Source organism: Pseudochaenichthys georgianus, chromosome 15 (genome assembly GCF_902827115.2).
Source record: "Pseudochaenichthys georgianus chromosome 15, fPseGeo1.2, whole genome shotgun sequence".
Taxonomy (NCBI): Eukaryota; Metazoa; Chordata; class Actinopteri; order Perciformes; family Channichthyidae; genus Pseudochaenichthys; species Pseudochaenichthys georgianus.
Window position 1 is genome coordinate 25137105 of NC_047517.1, and position 23923 is coordinate 25161027.

The 23923-nt window shown below is 40.8% G+C and overlaps 1 protein-coding gene across 1 annotated transcript; it reads left to right on the forward strand.

The window, feature by feature from the left end:
* Positions 1–286: 286 nt before the first annotated feature.
* LOC117459848 (transmembrane protein 150A) lies at positions 287–23896 on the forward strand. Its single transcript, XM_034100998.1, has 8 exons — positions 287–543; positions 1393–1622; positions 5577–5624; positions 5955–6041; positions 7641–7708; positions 14993–15120; positions 19823–20000; positions 20839–23896. Exons 2-8 carry the CDS (start codon positions 1558–1560, stop codon positions 21099–21101), a joined length of 837 nt encoding a protein of 278 aa, XP_033956889.1. The 5' UTR covers positions 287–543; positions 1393–1557; the 3' UTR covers positions 21102–23896.
* The last annotated feature ends 27 nt before the right edge of the window (positions 23897–23923 follow it).

The following is a 23923-nucleotide window of genomic DNA, read 5'->3' on the forward strand; positions in this document are numbered from 1 at the left end:
ATTAGGTTTATCTTGAAAAGCATAATCATACTGTAAAATATGCAGTGGTCTACGTACATTGATTTACTGCAGTAAAGTACAATTTGTAGGTACTTGTACTTTACCTGAGCATTTCCATTTAAGTATTGCTGCTTTTATTAAGTAGAACATCTGAGCACTTCTTCCATCACTGAAAATAGGACAAACTATTTATTGAAACTGGTTATTTTGCCCTAGACCCGCCCACCTGATGCGCCACCAAATTTAAATGCAGCGCACACTGCAGGTCTGAGGGGGCGGAGCCTAACAGCTGGATACTGTGGAGTGTCTCGTGGCGGCGATGCAACGAAGCCGACTGAGAGCGAGCCTCCCCCTTCGATTTAAAGCGAAACACGGAAAACGGGATTCAGTTGTTCGGGAAAGAAAATACAGGATTAATATATAAAACAAGTTTAATTGCATCCCGTCTGTGTGGAATATTTTTCGGCTTCCAGAGGTGTGTTCGGCGTACTCAAAGTTACCAAAAAGCTGCAAGAAACGTACTAGTGAACACTGAGACAGAAGGTGAGTAGTCACTGATTTTCTTTTGATGTTCGTCGTTGTTGCTTGCTAGACCCTTGAAGGTGAGCAGCTTTTAGCATGTGCCATGAGAAGGGATGCAGCTTACCAAACATTACATTTAATTACACATATTAGTTTAATATAGTAAAACCACATTTTAGGTAAATGGCAGGTAAAAGTCCTGCATTTACAGATTTTCTTCCAAGTAAAAGTACAACTAAATTGACTTAGAATAGCAAAAGTACAAAATACACACATAATGACTAATCTCAGAATCCTATATTTGTAATGCATTATTTGTTTGTAGTAGGCTATATATATACTGGGCAGCCTAATCAACTATAGGATATCATCATTTATTGGAAATATTTTTGTATTAGTTCAATATGTTCCTCTTAGTTGTAGGGAAGTAGAATTAAAATAACATACATGTTGGTATTCAAGTAAGGCACATGTACCTGGAAAAGTGTACTAATTTAGTCAATGTTACACATCACCAATAATGTATTAGAATGACAAGCCATCATCTTTATTAAATCAGACAGTCAAATACAGTTAAACTTCCGAAAAACAACTTTTAAAATCTTGAATAGGATAACCTACCTAGATAGGTTTAGTCCACAACAACATTGTACAGCTCCACCAATTAGAAGAAATCTCCAGAAACAGGTTAACAGATGTAAAGCCCTACTTTTGTGTCTTTATACATTAAATTGCTGTATGCTTTACATACAAATGCTAGGGAGACTTGCTCTGATTTCTCTAACTGGCAGAGCTTGATGAAGATTGCTTTCTAATCATTAGGTGAAGGTACTGACCTTACTCATTTCTCCCCCTCTTCTCGTTCCTCAGCATAAAGGACACACCTGTCCATCTACTATCCTCTATCTTTAAGACAATGTCGGTGGCAATGCAGATGTCAGCCACACTCAGTTAAATGTTAGTACTACTTGAGCAGATATTGCTCGGCTGGCCGAAGAGGAAAAAGAAGAAAGTGGCTGCTCAAGGTGCTGGAAGATGTCTCTCTGGATGATACTGCCCGTTAGCCTCCCAGTTTTGACCATCACTGGGATATGGGTTGTGTAAGTAGGACATTTCCTTAACATCTGTTTCTAAAACTCAAATCAAACACAACCAAGTACCTTTTCAAGTCGGCTGCAACTGAAAAAGTGTGTTCAATGCTCTGCTGCCTTGGTAGTGAGTGATGCTCAGTGCAAGTTTCTTTTACGTCAAGTATGATACATCGCTTACTTATATAACAGCTTTGTAATCCTTTCTGCCAAACCAATACAGTAACCGTTTTACCAAAAGTAAAAGAAACACTAGTTTCAATTCTGCATTGTAACCCACAAGATTTTGAAAGAGACACATTTGACCAGTAGCACGGTTTTATTAAATTCAACCAGGCACAAAGATAACACCTTATCCCTGACAGATTTATAACACTTTTGCAGGGAGGAACAATATACAATGTATTCATGTGCAATGGTGTAATAAAGCACATTTGGCCCGCTATCGCACTCTGTATACAGCTTTTTAATAGCTTAATAGAGCCATAAACCTGATTTAACACACACTTGTTCTGCCTGCATACACATTGGCCAATTTTGTTTTATACAAATATAGGACTTTTGTATATATCTTTCTTAATAAATATATCAGTGTACATAACAAATAACAGAATATCACCACAATTAAAATGATATTTGAACAAATGATCTTTGACATAGACTACATGCAGTGATACCCAGGCCTTAATAGAACAAATTATAAATCTTGTTTATGTTAAGTCTAAAACCTTTTGATACCTCAGCCTCTGAGAGCAACACTGCATATTTACGCTGAATTCCTGGGAGTCATGGCGATTGCATGTTTAGCGCTCTCCAGGAAGGATCTGGGATTATCACCGCTCTTTTAAAGAGAGACTTGCAGTTCGCACTATGTCTGTCTGCAGTATGGTATCTGAGCGTATGTAGCAGAGAGGAAGGAGTGATTACCTTCTTGCTATGTTTTGGGCTGACAGCTCTCTCCTCTCTGCTCTGTTTCTATGGGAGAAGGAATGCACACCCCAAAGGGGAGAGGGACAGATGGCCTAATTCCAGATTGCAGCGGTCTATGTTGAGTTGCTTGGGGAGTTTTCAGTCTAATCAGATGCCAAAGCTGAGACCAATTACTAGTGTTTGTGAACATGGCTGCTTCACAGTCTAATCAGGTGTGTGTTCAGGTGTGCAGGGCTTTGCAGATAAGACATGGTTGAGCTGCTAATGTTGCTTTAGACTGTAGACTGTTTGCTTCACAGTCAGACAAATACAAAGTTAGAGTACATGCAGGTGAAAATCAGTGCTAGCTTTGCCCATTTTGTTCTTGTTTTGACAATTGTTTCTGAGGTAGTAAAATATCTGAGCTAAGATGCCAAATGCTGCCTAGTGCCAGTCCCTTTTTAAACCCGTTTCCTTCCCGTTACCTCGACAATGGTGCCTTGTTTCTAAGAGCAGTCAAGGGTCCTTTTCCAGACCGGAGGAATGTCAAAGGATGTGGCATGTTATGTAACTACGATGTGAGGGTCTAAGGATAGAGGGTGTCATTTTTCTCATACTGATATTCTGAACAATCTGTGCTGTTGTATTTGCTGTAAAGTGTCTCTACTGTAGGCTATTTTTATTATATATACAGCACTTTGGCTCGACCAAAAATCGTTTATAAATGTGCTATATAAATAAAACTTGAACTCCATCTTTCACTGTGGGCGAATGGGTGGGAGTAAGGTAAATATTGGAGGGCGGTCATAGAGAGCGTAAGCAGAACTTTCACTCGGCATCTGGAGGCCATGCAGGCAGAAGAAGATTTCTGCCCACCCAGGATCTTTGATTCTTCTCCTGAGTTAGGAGTTAAGCAGTTTTGCTTTAGTTTAATAGTACTGTACATTTTAGGCGCTACAGCAAACAGCCAGAGAAGCGACTGGAGCTTACTACTAAAATGAATTCACAGTTTGTGCATCACACCCTTTCCTGTGGTTTCTGATATGTTGTTTTTTTGCACAGTGTTATGGGAACTGTCAACATCAGATCCTTCTGTAAAAGTCCTTATCCTAAATAAAACAACATGGCTTTTTCCACCTATATTTTGCTCAAAGGCATGCAATTAGAGTTTACTACCACGGCTGAGCTTCGATAGAGGTCTAATTATGTAAACAAACCTATTATTACGTAGACTCCCCCGAGCGCAGAAGGCACCAGTTCAGTTTCACATAGTGCTAAAAAAGACCGCTCTATTTAGAAATGTTCCAGAAAGGCCCTGCTGCTGTTTTTATATTTGGAAGCTGACCAAACAAAAAAAGTTTCCTTGGAAGTTGTGGAAAATGTGATCACTTCAGCAGGCTGCAGTTACTTTCCCTATATCTTTCCCCCTTGGTAAGTTAGTATCATTGTATTGGAGCACTGGAACCTTCTACCTGATGGCGGTGGGCTTCCTCGCTGCATTATGCAAGAGTAGCATCTGGCTTGTATACCTTTCACATGCCACTCGTGCCTCCCTCTTCCCTTAGTCAATACCCAAACAAATAATGTCATCTTCATTCAATTATGCCTTTCACTTGCTCACACTTGCGTCTGAAACAGTGAAGATTAGGAAGCCACAAATAGACACTCCAACATGTTGATTTTCTCCCAGTAATTATTTATCTTAGGTTGGACTTGATATCTATTAGTATTAAGTCCCATTAATGGCTTTTTTAGTAATAATTGTAGTTGAACTTGACCTTTTTATGTGTAGGATTTTATGATAGATATAGTGTAGTGTAATTCAGTGCAGAGCGGATGACTGTGAAATAATGCCAAATTGAATACTTAACATAAGCTTTCACGTGTAAAAGAAAATGCATTAATTTATAAAGTACTGAAATAACAGATCTATTATAACCCTATGCTGTAGTGGAATGGGGGGTGGTGACTTCTTCACCTGATATTTCTAGTTATGTACCCACAACTATAATATAATCTATATATCTGTGTTGTAGGCTACTATCTTTTTATAACATTGAAGTCAGTCATTTTAAAGCGTCAGACCTTGCACTCTAAAGTTTGACACTCAAATTTCACTCATCAATTTGAATATTATAAACACCACCATTTGTAACTCATATAATAGGTCTTGCTTCCAATAAATATAGTCTTACTTGTCTTTATGTGTGTTGCCTATGGTGTTGACACGAGGGCCTGTGCTTGTTAGTGTCTTTTGGGGAGCAGGTGTGTGTGCGTGTTTATGATATCACTCCGTCGTTCAAAGAGTGATTTGGATACTATCGACCCTGGAAACATTTGTAACTGGTATTTAATCTCCTACTGAACCAGGACTGCTTTCACAAATCTGGATAGATAGTCTCTGTGTCTGTCTCTGACCGTCTGTCTTCCCATCTTTCTTCTAGCAGTTAAAAATATTATTTTTATCAGTGTTGACAGCATGTCTGTTCGTAAATAGCGAGGAGATAAGGTGACAATTGCTTTTCCTTCCAGAGTTTCCCTTTGCGTCCCTCCAGTCCATGTCCATCTTGAAACACAACATGCAGGATGACGTTGATCCAAAAGTACACTTATACCAATATATCTTCAATAATATGTGTTTCTATCTTTTGCTCTTCTGGCCATTGACCTCTCAGTGGATGTCGGGGGTCAGTGACCTGACTAAACATCACTGTTGGGTATCAGCAGTTATTAAACCAGTTGTGAAAAACAAACCAGTCTTTTGACCTCCGAGTCCTAGATAGAGAGATAAGAACAATGGAATGTCAGGTCGTCTGGCCCTACAGGTTTAACAAAATCAGTGGAAGGTCAGACTGGCAGGATATGATCAAATGACATTGTGGTAGTAAAAGTGTAGTCATGGGCTATGTTGCTAAGCCAACAGCGTAGATTCCACTGTTATTTGCGTATTATTAGAACCTTATTCTAAATGTTTTACTCTTTGACTCACTTGAGACGATTTACAATATACCAACATTGTTTATTTTTTCCCGGCTAATCATACTATTTCTATTTCAGGTACGCCATGGCCCTGTACAATCAACATGTCTGCCCTGTGGATAACTGGTATGTTGATCAATTATACTGCATGCTGCTTTATTTGACCACTGATGATCCCACAAACTCAATCCTTGCCACCTGGTGATATGTTGTGGTCCATGTTTTTCTTCGTCATTTTCATTATTTTACAGATTAACTATTTATTCCAAATTTACTAAGAACAAATGTGATAGTAATTATTCGAAATGCGTCTGCAATTGGTGATTTAACAGCAGGAATAAAGTTGTACTAATATTTCTAAAGCTTAAATAAATGTGATTGTTCAACAACTGTTTGTTTATAAATATTACCTTTTTTATTGTGTGCATAAATGAGCATGTATGTTTGATGTTCCAGGTTGTACAACCAATCATGTGAAGAGGATCTGTATTTGCAGAGCGGGCCAACCTTGTGCTGCACGCTAGACAATGTACCTCTCATAAGGTCAGTGAGACTCCCACTCACACACCCACTCACACACCCACAACCACACCTCTATCTGTCTCTTTTCTGTCTCCTTTTTCTCATTTCTGTCTGGTAGTTAAAAAACAGGAACACTGTCCCATTGTTTAACCTGACCCTTGTCGGCACATTGTTGATAAAAGTGTGTGTGTGTGTGTGTGTGTGTGTGTGTGTGTGTGTGTGTGTGTGTGTGTGTGTGTGTGTGTGTGTGTGTGTGTGTGTGTGTGTGTGTGTGTGTGTGTGTGTGTGTGTGTGTGTGTGTGTGTGTGTGTGTGTGTGTGTGTGTGTGTGTGTGTGTGTGTGTGTGTGTGTGTGTGTGTGTGTGTGTGTGTGTGTGTGTGTGTGTGTGTGTGTGTGTGTGTGTGTGTGTGTGTGTGTGTGTGTGTGTGTGTGTGTGTGTGTGTGTGTGTGTGTGTGTGTGTGTGTGTGTGTGTGTGTGTGTGTGTGTGTGTGTGATAACTCAGGGCTGAGTATCCTGCCTGCCACCGTGGCAGTTCAGAGGTGAAGCATTGGTCTGCACTGTACCAAATAAACACACACACAGGCGTCGGCTTACATTTGGGAGGAAATCTAGACACTCCCGCTCTTTTGTGCAGCTTTTATTCAAACTGGGCTTTCATCATCAAAGGCCAATTGTATAATCTGAATACTTTGGTTTGTTTATCAAATCTGGAGCAAATAGTTAGAGAAGGCCATCAAAACAAATCACCATCTTGACACAATGCGCAAGATTATGTCAACGGAAATATTAAGTAGGCCTCAAACTATTTATGTACCTATACGTAACATCAGAGATGTTGCTAATTATCCTCACCAATGCAGTGCTGCTGTTGTTCTGTCATTTGCAATTTAGTTGGAAGGTGAAAGAGATTCAAATGTTCCAGTTTTATAACTATATATTCAGCTACATCATATGCTGTTTGAGTAGGTCAGTAATTGACGGAAATCGAACTGTCAAATCAAATCGACACAATATACATAATCCTCAATTAAAATTCTAAATGAATCTCAGAATTGTTGTGTGTGTGTGTGTGTGTGTGTGTGTGTGTGTGTGTGTGTGTGTGTGTGTGTGTGTGTGTGTGTGTGTGTGTGTGTGTGTGTGTGTGTGTGTGTGTGTGTGTGTGTGTGTGTGTGTGTGTGTGTGTGTGTGTGTGTGTGTGTGTGTGTGTGTGTGTGTGTGTGTGTGTGTGTGTGTGTGTGTGTGTGTGTGTGTGTGTGTGTGTGTGTGTGTGTGTGTGTGTGTGTGTGTGTGTGTGTGTGTGTGTGTGGAGGCTTTGCATGAGGCAGGATCTCGGGCACAGACGGCCTGTGTTTACTGTCTTCTGCTTTCCCCTCCTACAAACATTTCCCATTCCTAGTGGAGTATTCAGTAGGTGAAAAGTCAAAGCCTTAATGTTGGTATATGAGGAAGTGTGCCCCTCACCCCCACACCACCCCCCCTTTTTCCTTTGTTGCATGGGCAGAACTACATATCTGACAACATTGCACAACACAGGAGATTAATTAGTGGTTCTGTTGCTGTGGACTGTGCGTAGGTTGTTGACAGTCCTCTGATGTATTTCTGTGTACTTTATCTTGCAGTAAATGTGGGACTCTTCCCCCGGAGAGCTGCTTCTTCAGCCTGATCTGCAGCACAGGCTCATTCATGGGTAAGCATCATGTGCACACACAAACATTTTACATACATACATGAAGGCAGGGGAATATAGTGAAGTCCCATATCACAATGTTTGACATCAAAAAGCATATTGTGGGGTTTGCTATTGGTGCTTTTACAAACTATTTACACATTGGAATTTTGGATACATACCATCAGTAATGGGGATGTAATAATTAATAATAAAGTCTGTGTCATCTTCAAAATGCTTGCTTTTTGAGACAAGCTGGCAAAACACAAACATATTCAGGTTACTATTATATAAAAAGGAAACTGGCTAATCCTCACAATTCAAACCTGGAACAATCATCATTTGTTATCATAAATCATTAATTAACTATCAAATAATTGAAATTCTGTTGATCGACTGATAGTTGTATTGCTATATATAATATCCAATCCAAAGTAGATAAATATAGGATACATGAGTAATAAGAAGCATCGCTTTCTTTCATAAGGTAAAAATATAAATCGGTTCTGCAGAAGTGACTAGTTTCTTGTCTTGTTGGTACTAAATGTAGTTTTTATGAACGGATATTTTTGCCTAAGTTGAGACTGAGAGTAGCATTAGTTTTGGTTCCCTTTTTAAGAATGCCTGTGCAAAACATATAACCACACTGACCAAAAGCCTGTGAAAACCTTGCATGTTGTCATATCTAAATAAAGGGGGAGGTAAAAGGACAACAACATACGCTTCAGAATGTTTTATGTTTTATACATGCTGAGTGTGTGTTTTCAAAGGGACAAGGTAAACATGCATGATATGAAAGTGAGGGAATGAGCGCCCGTGTGCAGGTCTGTATGTTTTTTGTGAGTCGACACATGCTGTTCCATGTGTTAACTGCCTGCCTGACTATCCTGATCCAGTTAATGTTTCCCAGCTGTGGCTTAGACATGTTCAGTGTGTATATACACTTATATAAACCGGGGGATAGGTCCCTTTGCCTAGTTTGTCTTCTCATCAGGAGCCTCCGTGCCTTCAGCAGCTATTTAAGGCCTGTGTGATCGGCCGGCTGTGGACTGTTGCTTCTGAAAGGCAAGCGGAGAAAGACTCATGATGAGACCATGATCCTCAAAATAAGCTGTATGCTGTGTGTTTTTGACATCTTAATTACAGCTATGCTCTTTGGCTGTGACAAGAATAGGGGAGCCTTTCTCTGTGTATGTGTGTGTTTATATAGAGTGAGACTGTGCGTGAGAGATCCAGGCAGCAGATGGTTGCAGCTCAGTGTGAAGGCCTGCTCAGGCAGCAGTGAAAGTCTCACATTGACCCATGACCCCTGAACCACAGCAGGTCGCCCCTGTGCACATAAAGGTGTTTGTGTAAGAGAAAGACAGGTAGGCTAAGCACTGCACTGTGAAAAACAGAAAATTTAATTTCCGTATCCAGCACTTGGTGTTGCTTATTTGAAGCTAATGCTCTAGCACTTAAAATGGTTTGTCTTATTGCAAGATTATTGCTGTTTTAAGTTATTCATAGTTGATTCCTCTATAAGTTGCACGGTTAAAAGCGTGAGCTAAATGAAATGTAATGTGATATGATAATGCTGTTAAGTATACAAAAATGTAGAAAATCGATTTAGAAAAGTTAGGTGGCGACTTAAAGGGGACCTATCATGCAAAATGCACTTTGATGTCTTTTATACATAAATATGTGTTCCCGGTGCGTCGGGGAACTCACGCAGCGTCAGAAAATAAAACCCTCTCTTTTCTTCCGTATCCAAATCTTTTAAAAACGGGTATACAACGAGTGGATACAGATTTCCGTCCGAACTGACGTGTCCATCCGTGGTGACGTCGGCGGACCCACAGAAAGTTGCTATCAGAAACAATGCCTGATGTGTTTTGGACGTCTTTGTTTACATTAGCAAGCCTCGCTCACACTCAGAGCTAACCTGTACTGAAGCACATGTGTTTAAAAAGCAGGAAATAAAAAAAGGAACTCACCTTGTGATAAACCTGCAAGAGAAAAAGCATTTGAGCTCCATACTATTTCAGAAATAATCCTTGACGTGGTTTAAACAGGATGGCGTTTTATCACAACCGAATTTAACTTTATCTCCCGTAGAATTCTGATCAGGCATTAGCTGCGCCTCCTCTTATTAATTTTTTTCAAGCTAAAGACCCAATATCTGCATTACTCTAACAGGGCTGCAAAAGAGGGGTTTGAGCAGTATGAGGCATGGCTACAATGGGTGATCTGTTTGGTATTTTGAAAAAAAAAACTTCACAGACATGTTTTATATAGGTATGGCCCTACAATATATTTTTCAAATATAGCATGATAGGTCCACTTTAATGTATCTGACGAACAATTTGGCATTTCAGTGCATAAAGCTTAACAAAAACAACACAATATTGTATATTTCCTGTCTTTAATGTTAACTCTGAATTGATTTAAGTGCAATTCTGTTCTTAGTAAGTGTGTTCAGCTCAGAGCTATAAATGGTGTGCTTTAAAAAAGAGAAGTCTGGAAGTACTATGTCATGGTGACACCATTGTTACTTATTTGTTATTTAAGATGTGACAAATCTGCCATGATATATCAGCGTAACTGATCCATCAGTCTCGTTCTGAAGTAGAAAAAGTTTAACTTTAAAGTGCACCTGTTGTTGCACCTAGAAATAAGATCCGTCCTTTTTTGCTGGACATGTACTGTAGGTTGCGACATATCCTTTAAATCAGTATTTGAGCACATTTGTTCCCCCATCCATCAGTTTTATGATACTCAGTTTCTGACAGTAACATCACGGCTACTTTTGAGAACTATATATCTTTGTGTTATGTGAAGGCATTGTATTGTTATATAAACAATGGTTTGAGTTTTTGGGCGGCAGAAAAAACATGTCTTTAAAACATCTCTTTATTTACATTGAATTATACAGGTATACTTAACAAAAAAGCACTGTATATTATTTAAAATGTAATAATTTACCCTACTTTGGTCCTGCTGTTTTCATCCAGTCCCACACCAGCAGGCAAATGTCTAAAACTGATTAAAATAATGTTGATCAGGGTTTCCCACACATAGACTATACTTTACTTGGGCGGGCCGCCCAGGTATATTAAAGGTGGGGTAGGTAAGTTTGAGAAACCGGCTCGAGATCGCTAGAATTTGAAAATACACAGCCGGAGAAAATCTGCCACTTCCTTATAGAGCCCCTCCTCCAACACACACGAACGCGCACATGACCAATGAGGGCACGAGACTTTGTGCCCCGATGGAAGGCTGACCCGGCTAAACGGATTGGTTGTACTTTTTACAGTATTACGGCTTCTACAGATGACATTTTTTTTTATGGATTTTTTTGTCAAAGCACTTCAGATATTCATTGCTATCGGGATGTTAAGAGCATTCCATGGAATATAACAAAAAGTGTATCTCGAGCCGGTTTCTGAAACTTACCTACCCCACCTTTAACGGCCGCCCAAGTATATATATATATTTTTAATATAATTATTATTAATTTTTTTTATTAGTCCGTGACCACGACGCCATCTGTGATCGATTAACTTGTGGACACTTATCCCTCGCTCTACGCCTCCTGTACCCAGTCCCGGACTGGCCATCGGGAGGACCGGGGGGTTTCCCGATGGCCTGGCCTGTTAAGTGGCCTGCCTCACACAGGGTGACTGGCTGTCCACATGATGTGGCCTGCCGACATGGCCACTGTCATACAGATCATAAATCAAAGCCCTTGATTGGTCTCTGTGTGTCATTCAAGCTCGGGATAACCTCAGCTCAGGTGAGGTAAAGGACTCTGAGTGTTTAGATAGTTAACTTAGTCTAAGTTCTCAGTGGGTCTCAAACGGTTTGGTCACCATTTATGTAAACACATATTTCCATTTGAGAGGGTAGTGATTAGTAAAATATGCATGAATACAAAATAAAAAGTTAACTAGGTGAAAAAAGGTAAGATACACTTTTAAAACTTGTTGAGAGCTAAAACTAGTCTTTGCTGCTGCCTCAAAGAGGAGCAGGGGGAGAGGAGGGAGACAGGAGAGGCTGATTCAGGAGCACAGACACACGCACAACTAAATGAACCAAAAATAAATAAATAAACAAGTTTCAGTGTTTTTTTCATATTGGAAATGGTATGTTATTGGTTATGGCCATGATTTTATGATTATTGAAATGTATACAGTTCTGTTTCATATAGGTGTTTTCATAGATCTAGTCTCTTTATTTCCCCCTCAAAGTGCATCAGATTGATGCATTTAACTCCAAAATAAAAAATAAAAACCTTACCGGGGGGGGGACTGGCATGCCCCCCTAGAGGATTTGAGGCCCACCCCCACTTAAAATCACATTGAAAGTTTCCTAAATACATTTACCTTTTTTTTTTTTATAAATAGTAACCCATGTCCATATGGTTATTTGTGGATAGTACCTGCCTGTACCTGTTCGCTCTGCCATCGCGTGAAGGGTCTGCTAACAAGCGACCAACGGAAAGGTTAATGTTGTTGCATGTCACCTCAACCCCCCCCCCCCCAAGTATATTTCAGATCTGTGGGAAACACTGTTGATTATACAAAGGTTCAAATCTAAAACCAAAAATAGAAGAAAACATAGGAATTAACTGTAAATACAGCTACAAAAATGAGGGCTTCCTTGGGATTATTAAACATTTTCTTTACTGTCAAGTGAGTCTGATCTCGGCGTGTGTTAATACCATGTTAATACCTGTTGTAAAGAAAGTTATTAAGGCTCTACAAAAGCGGGCTAAGCAGTCGTGGCATGTGGCTATACAAGAGGCTATTGTAAATAACTCGTGTTTAGCTTCTTAGCCTATTGATTTATGTCTCGCTTTGTGCCTGCTACAGTCGGCTCAGAGGTTCACTTTTATCTGGGATATCTTGCACTCCGTGAACTGCACATTGCCTCATAATTATACTTCTCGTTTTTATTCCAGGCAGTTCCCACCTCCTGGCCAGTGTACACACTCTGTTTCAAAGACAATGCATGTTTTCTTTCTCAGCGTGCTCCTGTGGGAGAGAATGCAGCCGTTTGTTTGGGTTGAACCATATCTACTTGAGGGGACAGCAGGGTTTATTTAACTGCGAGGTGTGGTGTGGCTGATGGGACTTTAGTGGGAATATGCACTGGCACCGTTTGCTAACGTCTATGTGCGATTGCATAAGCCAGTCTGTGTTTGTGGCAGCAGGGTTGTGCATCAGTTACCGTAAGTCCACGTTGTTGAGAGGTGACTTCCACGGAAGAGTAGCATTGGTGGGTTTGAGCCAAGCTTTTCCCCTCTGAGCTTCCTGAGTTCAGAGAAAAGGAGTGGGCGTCTGTGTGGAAGGAGATCAAAGCTTTGCAATGGCAATATGTAAACTGTTTCCTTCTGTTGACAACACAATCAAATTGCCTACATCTAAATATAGTCCACACGTTTCTTTGATCAAGGCACGAGGCCAGCAGCTTGCATGATAGCTTTGCCACCATCATTAAGATGTATGTGAATGGATGATTGGAGTCGAATGATATAGTGCTGTGTCTGGTAAGGTAGAAAGGCAGTGTAAAATTGTATCACAGCAGCTTGTCCTAACTGTCTGATGCCAGGTGGGGGTCAGCCATGCTGCTAACTCCTCAGACATGTAACCTTTATGCTGTGACTCATCATCACGACATGCATCCTCCAAAAGTTATTCCAGAAAACAGAATGTGCCTCAAAGGTTACAGAGCACAAATAAAGCCTAAGCATGAAGGATTTCTCCATAGAGTAATGGGAACATGTCCATGCCTTTAACCTTCAGGCCGAGCTTACATCAGTTTACGACTTGATGCCAGCCAGTTCAAGCACGCTCATTTGTAATGATAACTCCTTTGTTTCAATAGAGAACATCCACAGCCAACCAGCCTGCAGCAATTGGACGAAGAAGCTGTAAATAAACTGTGTACTTTCTTGTCCCTTCAGCGCTACATTGTTTTCTACATAAAAAAAACGAGTAGGAAAAAAACAGACTACATTGTTTCCGAGCCTGGAGACACTGCTGTGTGTTTTTCCATGATTGTATCTTAAATCACTCTGCCAAGAAGATTCTTAGTGCAGAGGGAAAACAAACAACAGCACTCACGCAAAAGCTGAGGCTTGAGGATCTGAACAAACATAACATTGTTATACATTTGTATAACATAATATAATTATTGGTAATACTGTGGCACCAGATACACATAAACATTCCATCTGTTGCATTGTATGTAACATTTTGTATCTGTTTTGCCCAATAAATACATTAATATAATGGGATTATTTTCATTTACTGTGAAAAACACACATACTAGCTAAAATGACTGTTGGATTACAATTAATCCTATATTCCAAAATATCATAAAGTATACTCATTGTACTTTCTTGGCAGTTTGTAGAAGAATGTCGTGCCGTTTTCACACTTTGTACAAACAGGATATTACTCAACTTCTTGAAATCTCTCGTTTTACTATGTGACCGTTATGCCCACAAAGAGACGTTGGCTTAGAGCCCAACGGGCCACAGTGTATCCAAACCCTGACTCGTGGAGACAAAGCTTGACATTGTTAAATCCTGCACTGACGTTTTTTTCCCTCTCTGTGACCACGGTTTCCATTTTATTCTCATTTGGCAGCACAGAACGTCTTGGAGCCCGTCTCTCACACCGATGCTGACAGATTTAAAACAACAGTTTAGTCTCCAAGAAAATATATGAGCGTCAGGTCAAGACACGAGGGGCTCCCTGTCCCCCTCTGAATGTCTCGGCCTCGTCTTTTCCCCTCGCCCCCTTTGCCCCGCTTTCACCAAGTCCAGTCAGCCCTCGTGAAGCACCATCCGTGAGGAGCTAACAAAGAGACACCAAGCGGGGGTCAGCTCCTCCGTGCACCAACAATACCCCCAGTCACAGCCCATTAGCACATCCGCAGTCATCTGTCCCATACACTGTACTTCGTTTCCCCTCTTCTTTTAATCTCATGCAAGATTTAGACCAACCCCCACCTATTTAGCATTCTCACTTTCCCGCCATTTCCTGTCTTTTTAATCAGCTCCCAAGCAAGTCTTGTGTTTTTTGGCTAATGTGCTAGTGTTTGAAATAAATTGTAGCCAGGCACGGTGAAATAATAACGCACGATACCAACAGTGTGTAGCGGACTTTTCCAGAAACAGCATAACCTGGTATCCCTCCCTCACAGCGGTTCACTGTTCTACTAGTGTCGTGATTTATGTAGTAACCTGTATAATTCCTCAGATCCACCCATCACTGACTCATCTTGTTTTTGTCTCGTTTTGTTTCTCTTCTGTAGTTATGGTGATCGTGCTGCTCCGCTACGCCCACGTCATTGAGAAGCACCAAAATTGTGTTCTCAACACGGCGAGTCTCTCCACAGGCTGGATCTGTGCCGCTGGACTCATGATGGTGGGCAACTTCCAGGTACGAGGGTCCAGTTTACCTTCATCACACAGACATAACATGCAATTCCAAATATAGAAAATGATGAAAAGATGAAATAACAGGAAAGTAATATGATGCCACAAGGGAAATATAGATTAGTAAAATGACTCTCAAAATGTGAGTCAGAGTTGATTAGAAAGTTAAAGACCCTGACTGTGACAGCAAAGTGTTAAGATTTGTGCTTTAGGTGGTTTTTACATCCTTTTAAGGTGACTTTTTTGTTGTTTTGCTTTGTCACATGTGGTGACCTTGGTTTTAAGAATATTATGATGGCTATCTTTCATTGCACATGGCAGAATTATTGTCAACACAAAGTAACCGTTAGTTTGCAGCCCAGAAGAAAACAGCCTGTCATTGAAATGTCTGAATTATTTCTCAATGACATTCAGGCCTGTGTCCATGGACCATGACTCAGCTTGTTTAATTTGCTTTAATCTTCCTCAAATGACACTATTCCTCGTCCCCTCTTTATCACGTGCACGCATACACAGATACACACACAAAAACAACTTGTATCTAAGATTAGATGTACATTCAGGTGTTTCTAAAGTTCTACTGCTCTCTCCGGTAGTTAAAGTGAGGAAAACTGACTTGAATTCCTCTCCTGTAGATATTTGTTCTTTGGAAAAGAATTTCATGAAGTTTAAATATTTGGAGCACTGGCTCGATGCCCAGACTACAAGTAGCTTTGATGAGACATCCTTGGTATTTGTGTAAGTTTGGGAGGGGAGGCTCAGAGATAAAACAGACACGGTTTTATTTTTTGATTAAAGGCTGGATACGTCTTTGAATGTTGTTAACATTCAGGTTTTGTCCTTCAAATTGGAAAAGACTGTTAAATAGTTCACTGTTTAAGGTAAATAATGTGGGAGAGATACGAGAAGGGAGCAAACAGGTTACCAACACATGTGGGCCTTTTGAATTGCCAAAAGGCATACCAGTTCTGAAAGAAATTCACTGTTAAAGTTCCTGTTTTTGAATGAAAACATTCCTCAGTATAAAGCAGAATAAATGTTCCTTGTCTGTATCCGATGTCATTGTTATTGTATATATCTCTGACATTTTATAGACTTAAAGATTAACCGTTGAATCTGTAAATGAATCACTAGTTAAAAAATCTATAGGGGCAACTCTGTGTCTCTTTATGATCAGACTGAGCTCATGCTGTTTGTAAGGTGTGGCAGAAGCACTCTTAACTAAATGTTGTCTATGGATGATATGACATCTTACAGTAGTTAAACAATGTTTGTCTGGAGGCCACTGTGTCCTGAGGAAGATGGAGACAAACAATAGCCTTAGAGGTGTGTGTGAGAGGTTTGCAGTGGTAGTTTGTTTGAGAATGCTCAAAGGTCGTCTTCACCTTCTTCCCGCTTCTCCTTTGGGGCCTCCGCTCTGCAGAGCTGGGAGGAATTATACGGGAAGAGCCAGGGGGAAGTGAGTCATCAGGTCTGGCCATGCATGGAGAGGAGCAGGGCAGACAGGGTGTGTGAGGCTGAGGCCCTCTGTAACCAATCACAGGCCTCGCTCACAGACATCACATCGCTTATAGTGGAGGCATTCCAGTGGGATGGAAATAGAGATGTCATTGAAGATGAATACACTTTTTAAACCACATGACAACAGAATTCTGTTGGCAAAATCAAGCCCAGGCTCAAAAGAACAATGACACGGCATCCCCTGGCAAACATTGGAGAGTCAGAGGAGAGAACAGCAGCCACAATCTGATGAACCCAACAGAGAAAAGGGAGAGAAAGTAGCAGAAACACAACACGTGGCATCATGTTGAGCGGTGGCAACGACTTCATGTAGCTGTGGGTTACGTAAAGGCTTTGGCAGAGCAGATGTGGTGCGGCCACTGGGGCTTTTCCTGTCAGGTGATGGTTTGGGCAGAGAAGCACATAACTAGATGATGGAAAAGCACATCGCTGCCAGACAGAGGTCCACGAGAGGGACGCGGCTAGTTCATGAGCTGCAGTCAGGAGGAGGAGAGAGAGGAAGATGACGTACAGATGATGCTGACTGTCGGTGCCGTTCAACTGCATCCTAAAGGAGTGCGGTCCGTTTAAGAAATATAGATTTTTGAAAAGCACTGATAGTTGTGTAAAGTATTAGAAACAATGTCCAAGGAATCATGGCTAACATTTGGAAGCATATGTTATTATGTGCATGAATATGTCTCTGGTGATTATAGATATAAATGTCATATAGGCATTTATTCAGGACCTCCTTTTTGTCCGTCTGCTTGAATAGCTTTTGTAATATGTGGTTGTGAAATCTCTGTTACAGATGTTGGCAGCCGTTTGGTTCAGCAGGTGTGTTTTCAACGGTCAAGTCAACAGAGTTTCACTTTTGGTTCAATTTCCAGAAAATGAAAACTGACACTGGCAGAGAGCTGGATGTCTGTTGGGCTTGTTCCCACATGTACTGCATTCTCACACCTCTGATTATCCTGCACACGCTCTGTATTACATTACAGTCACACACACACACACACACACACACACACACACACACACACACACACACACACACACACACACACACACACACACACACACACACACACACACACACACACACACACACACACACACACACACACACACACACACACACACTTAGATGATCATATGTCTATTGATTTTTTATATTGACAGGATCAATGTGGTACCAATACTTTAACAAAATGACAGAACCGGGCAAACTCTGGTGACTGATAGCTGCAGTAGGTTTCAGCAGTGACGGATGAAGGCAGATGCTCAGAGATGTGTAGTTTCCCATGAACAAATGTTGCCATATTGAGAGCATACTAAAGTGTGAAAACCCCCCATACAAAAGAACAGCAAAGGTTTACTTTGATGCCGCGACGGCTCATTAAGCCATCAGGTAATGACTACGATTAGTGATATCATCTGTGACACCAGGCAGCACCTATGGGCAGCACACAAGCCGTACAAACCCCTGAGGAGTGTTGGATTATTTAAATATACTGTGTGTCTATGCCTAATCTGCTGGTTATATTCTTGAGAATAAAGTTGTTTGATATATTAAACATCTGAAAAGGAAACATTCTGCAAAAAACAAAACGTGAGTTAAAACCAGAAGTTGCCAGAAGGAGAACGGAGCATATGGTTGTTATTGCATGTGTGTGTTTTTCCATTACTGTGTACAGTGAGTAACAGGTTGGCAGCACACTCAGACCCTGCAGTGCCAGTTTGATGTAGTTCCTGTAAATGGAGATGGTGATGCAGTTGAAAAAATAGGATTTTGTGACGGCCACTTTAGTATGAAAGCTAAAACAATAAACTGCTGTTTGAGCAAAGGCATGTGGAAAAATGTGTGAAAGAGCTTGCTGTGATTTATATTCCACTCCTGTAAAAATAAGACTAATGGTGTGTGCGCTTTTTTCATATTGATTGTATGGATAACTTACTTTCAAGGATTAGCCTACTGCACAGGAATGTTCAGTATGTACTCCCCAGTATTTACCGATTCATCATCAGCCAAAAAAAACCTGTCATTTGGCTGAATTACGTTTTCTCGCCGGTCAAATGTCCGGGCAGAATTTATTTTACCGGACTAATTTGAAACTTACCGGTCATATTTCAATAATAATAATAGTTGTGTAGCAGAGTTTCCATTAGCAGGTAATTACCGGACTATGAGCAGATATGCTTCAGTTTAAAACTCAGTTCACGGGTCTCATTTTTATATTGCTTCAGTTTATAATCGTAACAGATCGAAAAATTCAGATTCATTTTTCAATAAATGATTCCACAAACAACATAATTATTACATTCAAACAAACTACTTGTAGTAGATAACGTACATTATTCAGAAGTTTACATCAACTTTGAATAATAACACGGGAGAAACGGATCCTCTCCCTCCCTCTCTCTCTCCTGACAGCTCGCTAAACAGAGGGCGGGGCTTCAGGTGATCCTGCAGAGCTGCGTGTCTCGGTCAGACTCAGCAGCTGATCTGATCTCTCTCTCGCTCCGGTTACACTTCACTCGCGTTTATGTCCATATCGATCAGATCCAGCTCTCCTGATCGGCCTTTATAGAGAGCACCGATCAAACTATTAAGAGTGAATATCGGCCGATAGTGTGTGTGTGTGTGTGTGTGTGTGTGTGTGTGTGTGTGTGTGTGTGTGTGTGTGTGTGTGTGTGTGTGTGTGTGTGTGTGTGTGTGTGTGTGTGTGTGTGTGTGTGTGTGTGTGTGTGTGTGTGTGTGTGTGTGTGTGTGTGTGTGTGTGTGTGTGTGTGTGTGTGTGTGTGTGTGTGTGTGTGTGTGTGTGTGTGTGTGTGTGTGTGTGTGTGTGTGTGTGTGTGTGTGTGTGTGTGTGTGTGTGTGTGTGTGTGTGTGTGTGTGTGTGTGTGTGTGTGTGTGTGTTTTCTCATCGTTCTTGTGACCAGTAGGGGAAAGGAGGCATTTTGTTGAGTCGCTACCCGCTAGCGCTTACTTTAAAGCATGCTCTCGTTTCCACGTATTCTTCTTTGAGCTCCTTACAAAAGAAAGTATTACACAACAATAAATAATCCGACCCAACTGCCTGATGCAGAAGCTGTCTGATAGTTCCTACATGTCAGCTGCAGACTTTGTGTATACACTTTTTTACCACCCATTTTTTATTTAACCACGTTTTATCTCCTCTTGTCTCCTTTCTTTTCTACCCAAGGTGGATAATTCCAAAGTTCTCCACTATGTCGGAGCAGGCATCGCCTTCCCCACCAGCATGCTGTTTGTGTGCGTGCAGTCAGCTCTGACTTACCGACTGGCCAAGACCCAGGGGGAGTACAACGTGGCCCACCTGCGGCTCTGCATGACCCTGCTGGCCTTCGTAGCCTTGGTGCTCAGTATCCTCCAGCCACTGACAGATGGCAGCCTTCAAGGCCGTATAGCGCTTTAGCATAGAGCTTATTACTGTCACAGACATCAGGTCCGGTATTTAATGTCAAATAGGTTGTTATAGGCCTTTTTTAAGTCTTTTACAGCTTTACTTTGTGAGTACACTCAAATGTTAATATATATGTTATGCTGCATGCTTTTAAACACAGTCATGGCTGTGAAAACGTGACATTTTGAGAAATATTATTAGTTCATTTCTTATATACCTTACACCAGGGGTAGCCCACACGTTAACTATCTTAGTAAGTACGATGATACTGAGTATATAAAGTGGGCACAGCATGTGGATTATATAAAAGAATTACAGGAATGTATACTACATAAACAAGAAAATCAAAAAATGCAATTGGAGCCTACGGGACATACCCAACTGCACCCAAAATGCATTGCAGCTCTTCAGGCTTTCCAATGTGGATGTATAGAAGCAGTCGACGTGGATAATGAATCATAGGATAAGATAAATACAAATGATGGCTAGTGACAATATTGTACAGTCAAGAGGAAAAATGTGAAAACTTCCATATTCTGTAAAAAATATTTAAAACTAAACTATTTAATAACACACAATTGCTCTAAAATATTATATAGAACAAATATGTATTTGAGTGTAAGGGGTAGTGTTGATTTGTGAAAACGAAATCAGGTGGTGGTCCGATACAAGCGTCTGATGCAGCCCTACTGAAAGTTGAAACAAGGAGTTTGAATCTGATAAATGTCAGCCTGTCTGCACATTGACTACATGTCTTCTCACCGCTCTGCTGTTGTTGACCTTAACCGTGTTCTCAGGTGGCGTGTTTTTCTGTCAGGAGAGCTTCGTCCTTCAACACGCGTCGGCCATCTTTGAATGGTTGTTCTGCGTCATCATCATGCTGTTTTACGGGACTTTTGCCTTTGAGTTTGCCGGCATGTCATCAGATACCATGGTGGTGCTGGCTCGAGGGACCCTGGGACCTGCTGGGAGAGAACACAAGGTGGATGCACTGGGACCCCTGGGAGGGCCCTTTCCTCACTCACACCCACACCAACCTGAAAACATGTCCATACTGTAGCCTGCTGGCTCAGGTGGCTTGTATCATCCTTTCAAACTCTTTGAATGAGTTTAATTATTCATTTCCAGCTCGTCTGAAGCTTTGAAATGAACCAGGCCAGTGCCGCTCATGGCAGAGTGGATTCTACTATTTCAGCCCCAGGGGTGGGGAGCGAAGCTTGTATTGTGCTCACATCAGAGCTCGGTGTCTCAAGAACTTTGTATTTTGCACATTGCACAAGTGTAAAACCAGACTTCCTCCCAACGTGACAAGTACAAGAGTATTTTTATCAATCAGATAAAGAAAATGTGCTGTTCCCCTCTGAGATATTGAAACATGTCTCAATAGTGGCCTTGGACCAGTTTCACTTCTGGTGACTTCCTTCATTATCTACGTAGAGGGGTGACAGCTGCTGGACGGCCGAGCTGGCAGTGTTACAGCAGAGAGACAGGGAGGAGAGAGAGAAGGGGGTGTGAGGGTGACGGCAAGGTCGTGCTTGTCTTTCCCACGAGAGAATAGATGAATGCAAAACATTTAAAGAAACCGTGTCTAAAAGAATGTCTTAGTCAATCCTGCATTAAGCAATACTTTTGTTATACAATTTAAATACATTTGATGTCAACAAATCCTTAGAATTAACATCCTACTCCACGCTACATGTCTGCCTATATAGTTTTTTAAAATGAGCATCATCAACAAAATGATGTTTGAATAGCTACTCCACTTTGTTCCTGGATCCTTATTCGAACCACCCCCAAAAGAAACATTACATCTGGTACCTCATTATGTCAAAACGTTACGACTTAAAACCTAAACTGTTCTCTCATCCCCTTTCTGTTGGGATAAATTAACCTCAAATGTATTCAACTTCCGTTCTACCAAAGAACATAAAAGAAAGAAGATACAGTGTCCAGAGGCCAAAGACGTACCAGCTAATTCAAGCCAGAGCACTGGGTTTATTGAGTTTAGTGAGCCGGCTTCACACGTGTTCCCAGCTCCGAGCAGCGCAGGTCTGCATCTCATTACTCCCAACAAGGAGAAGCAGCACACTGTCACTGCCTTATGGACAAAGGGAAGAAGGAAGGGTTTGTAATGTTACTGAGATGCTCCGTTCTGCCTCATTGTTACTTTACAGCAGAATAAGCCAAATATCACTTTGCCTGTGGCATTGGTGCTAAAACACACAGGGCCTGACCTTGTCCCTGAGTTTCTCTGTGTTTATGTAAACGTCTGATGAATGACGGCTATAGGATGGTTATACACGTCGACTGCTTATAGTGGAGAAGCAGGGACAGGAGGTAGCATGCTTGTGAGTGCCAGGAATACCAAAACGGATATAGCTACATTTAGATATGGCTCCCTGCTAATTGATCATTGATAATTGTATCTTCTAGTGCATTCTTTATTTTATTTGAGCCCCAAAATCATATTTTTTTAAGATTTTCAAATTTAATTTTGTATTCAATGTCTTTCTCTGACACGCTGTAATACAGAGTAAGGATTACTGTTTATATTTTTGGGAAAATGTTCAACATCTCAGTTTAAAATGAACACACTCTGAGCTCTCTGGTGGAAAACCAGAGCAAGCAGAGGGTTTACAGTGATAGTCAGTTAGTAGGCGTTATCAAAATATCAAACCACAACCCAGTATTCAAACCGCTTTACATCCTGTCACAGAAGGACTGCATATGAATACTGTCACAAAGGCTGAAGTGGAAAGCTTGCGCACGCTGCTACAGACACAACAGCAGACACACCTGTGATCGCTTGCTTCTCCCTACTGGTCAAACTGCTTATTGCAGGTGTTGGACCAGAGCTGTAATGTTGCTGCTCCGCTCACACGAGGTCTTGTTCTCTACTTGTAACATTTTCCACATTCAATCACCTCGAGGTTCATGCCAAATCAGCTCTTACTTTTACATTTGCAGTGGAGCAAATTCTTGAAGAGCACTTGAACTGGGCCTGTTCTTTAATTCAGCAGCGATCTTCAGTTGTCTACCAGGTATTACTTTGAAGTCAAATTTGACCATGTGACACTAGTTTTGCCATATGCATTCTTTTAAGTAAGTGTTATTGTCAAATGATGGTGCTGCTCATGTTGCTCTATCAGGAAACATGTTCATTACACATTAATGCATGGTAGCAAACTCTACAAAAGCCCTTGTTTGGATTTGAACACTACAAAAATCTCTTTTGTCAAATGTTCCTTAAGACTGATTGTCGTTTTTGCGTCCTCTTCTTTCAATGTCATACTCTTCTTTCTGTCCTTGCTCCTTCTCATTTACTGATCGGTCTGAACTTTGCACTCAGGAAAGCGTTACGACACCAGCGGCATTGTTTGATTCACAGCAGAATGAACTCTGCTTGCTTCTGCCTTCTGTTGTTTTTTAAGGCATTTGTTCTATGACTATTTGTTATGTTTATATGTGTTGTGTTATATAGGTGGTTAGCCACGATTTAATCGATTATTTTTATTAATCAAGACTCAAGTTAAGCTTCAAAATAAACATTCCTGTATAGTAAGCTTTTGAGAATGCTTATGCTGCTCATGATGGTTAAAGATCTGCAAGAAAAACTCACCCGTGTAATCAGTAGTTAATCGGTGAGACTTTTCTGACAAACTAGCATCTGTAAAGCTCACAGAAATCTGTTACTCAATACCGTTGAAATGCAAAATGCTCCCAATGTGCCTTTATATATTATTTTGATAATGAAAACCAAAGAGGTTTAGGTTTGTAAATTATATTTTGATGAAAAGTCACATGACTGTATATATATGCCTTAATGTTCAACAAATAAACATTTTCCAAAAACAATCATTCTCTTTATGTAATGCAATTCTA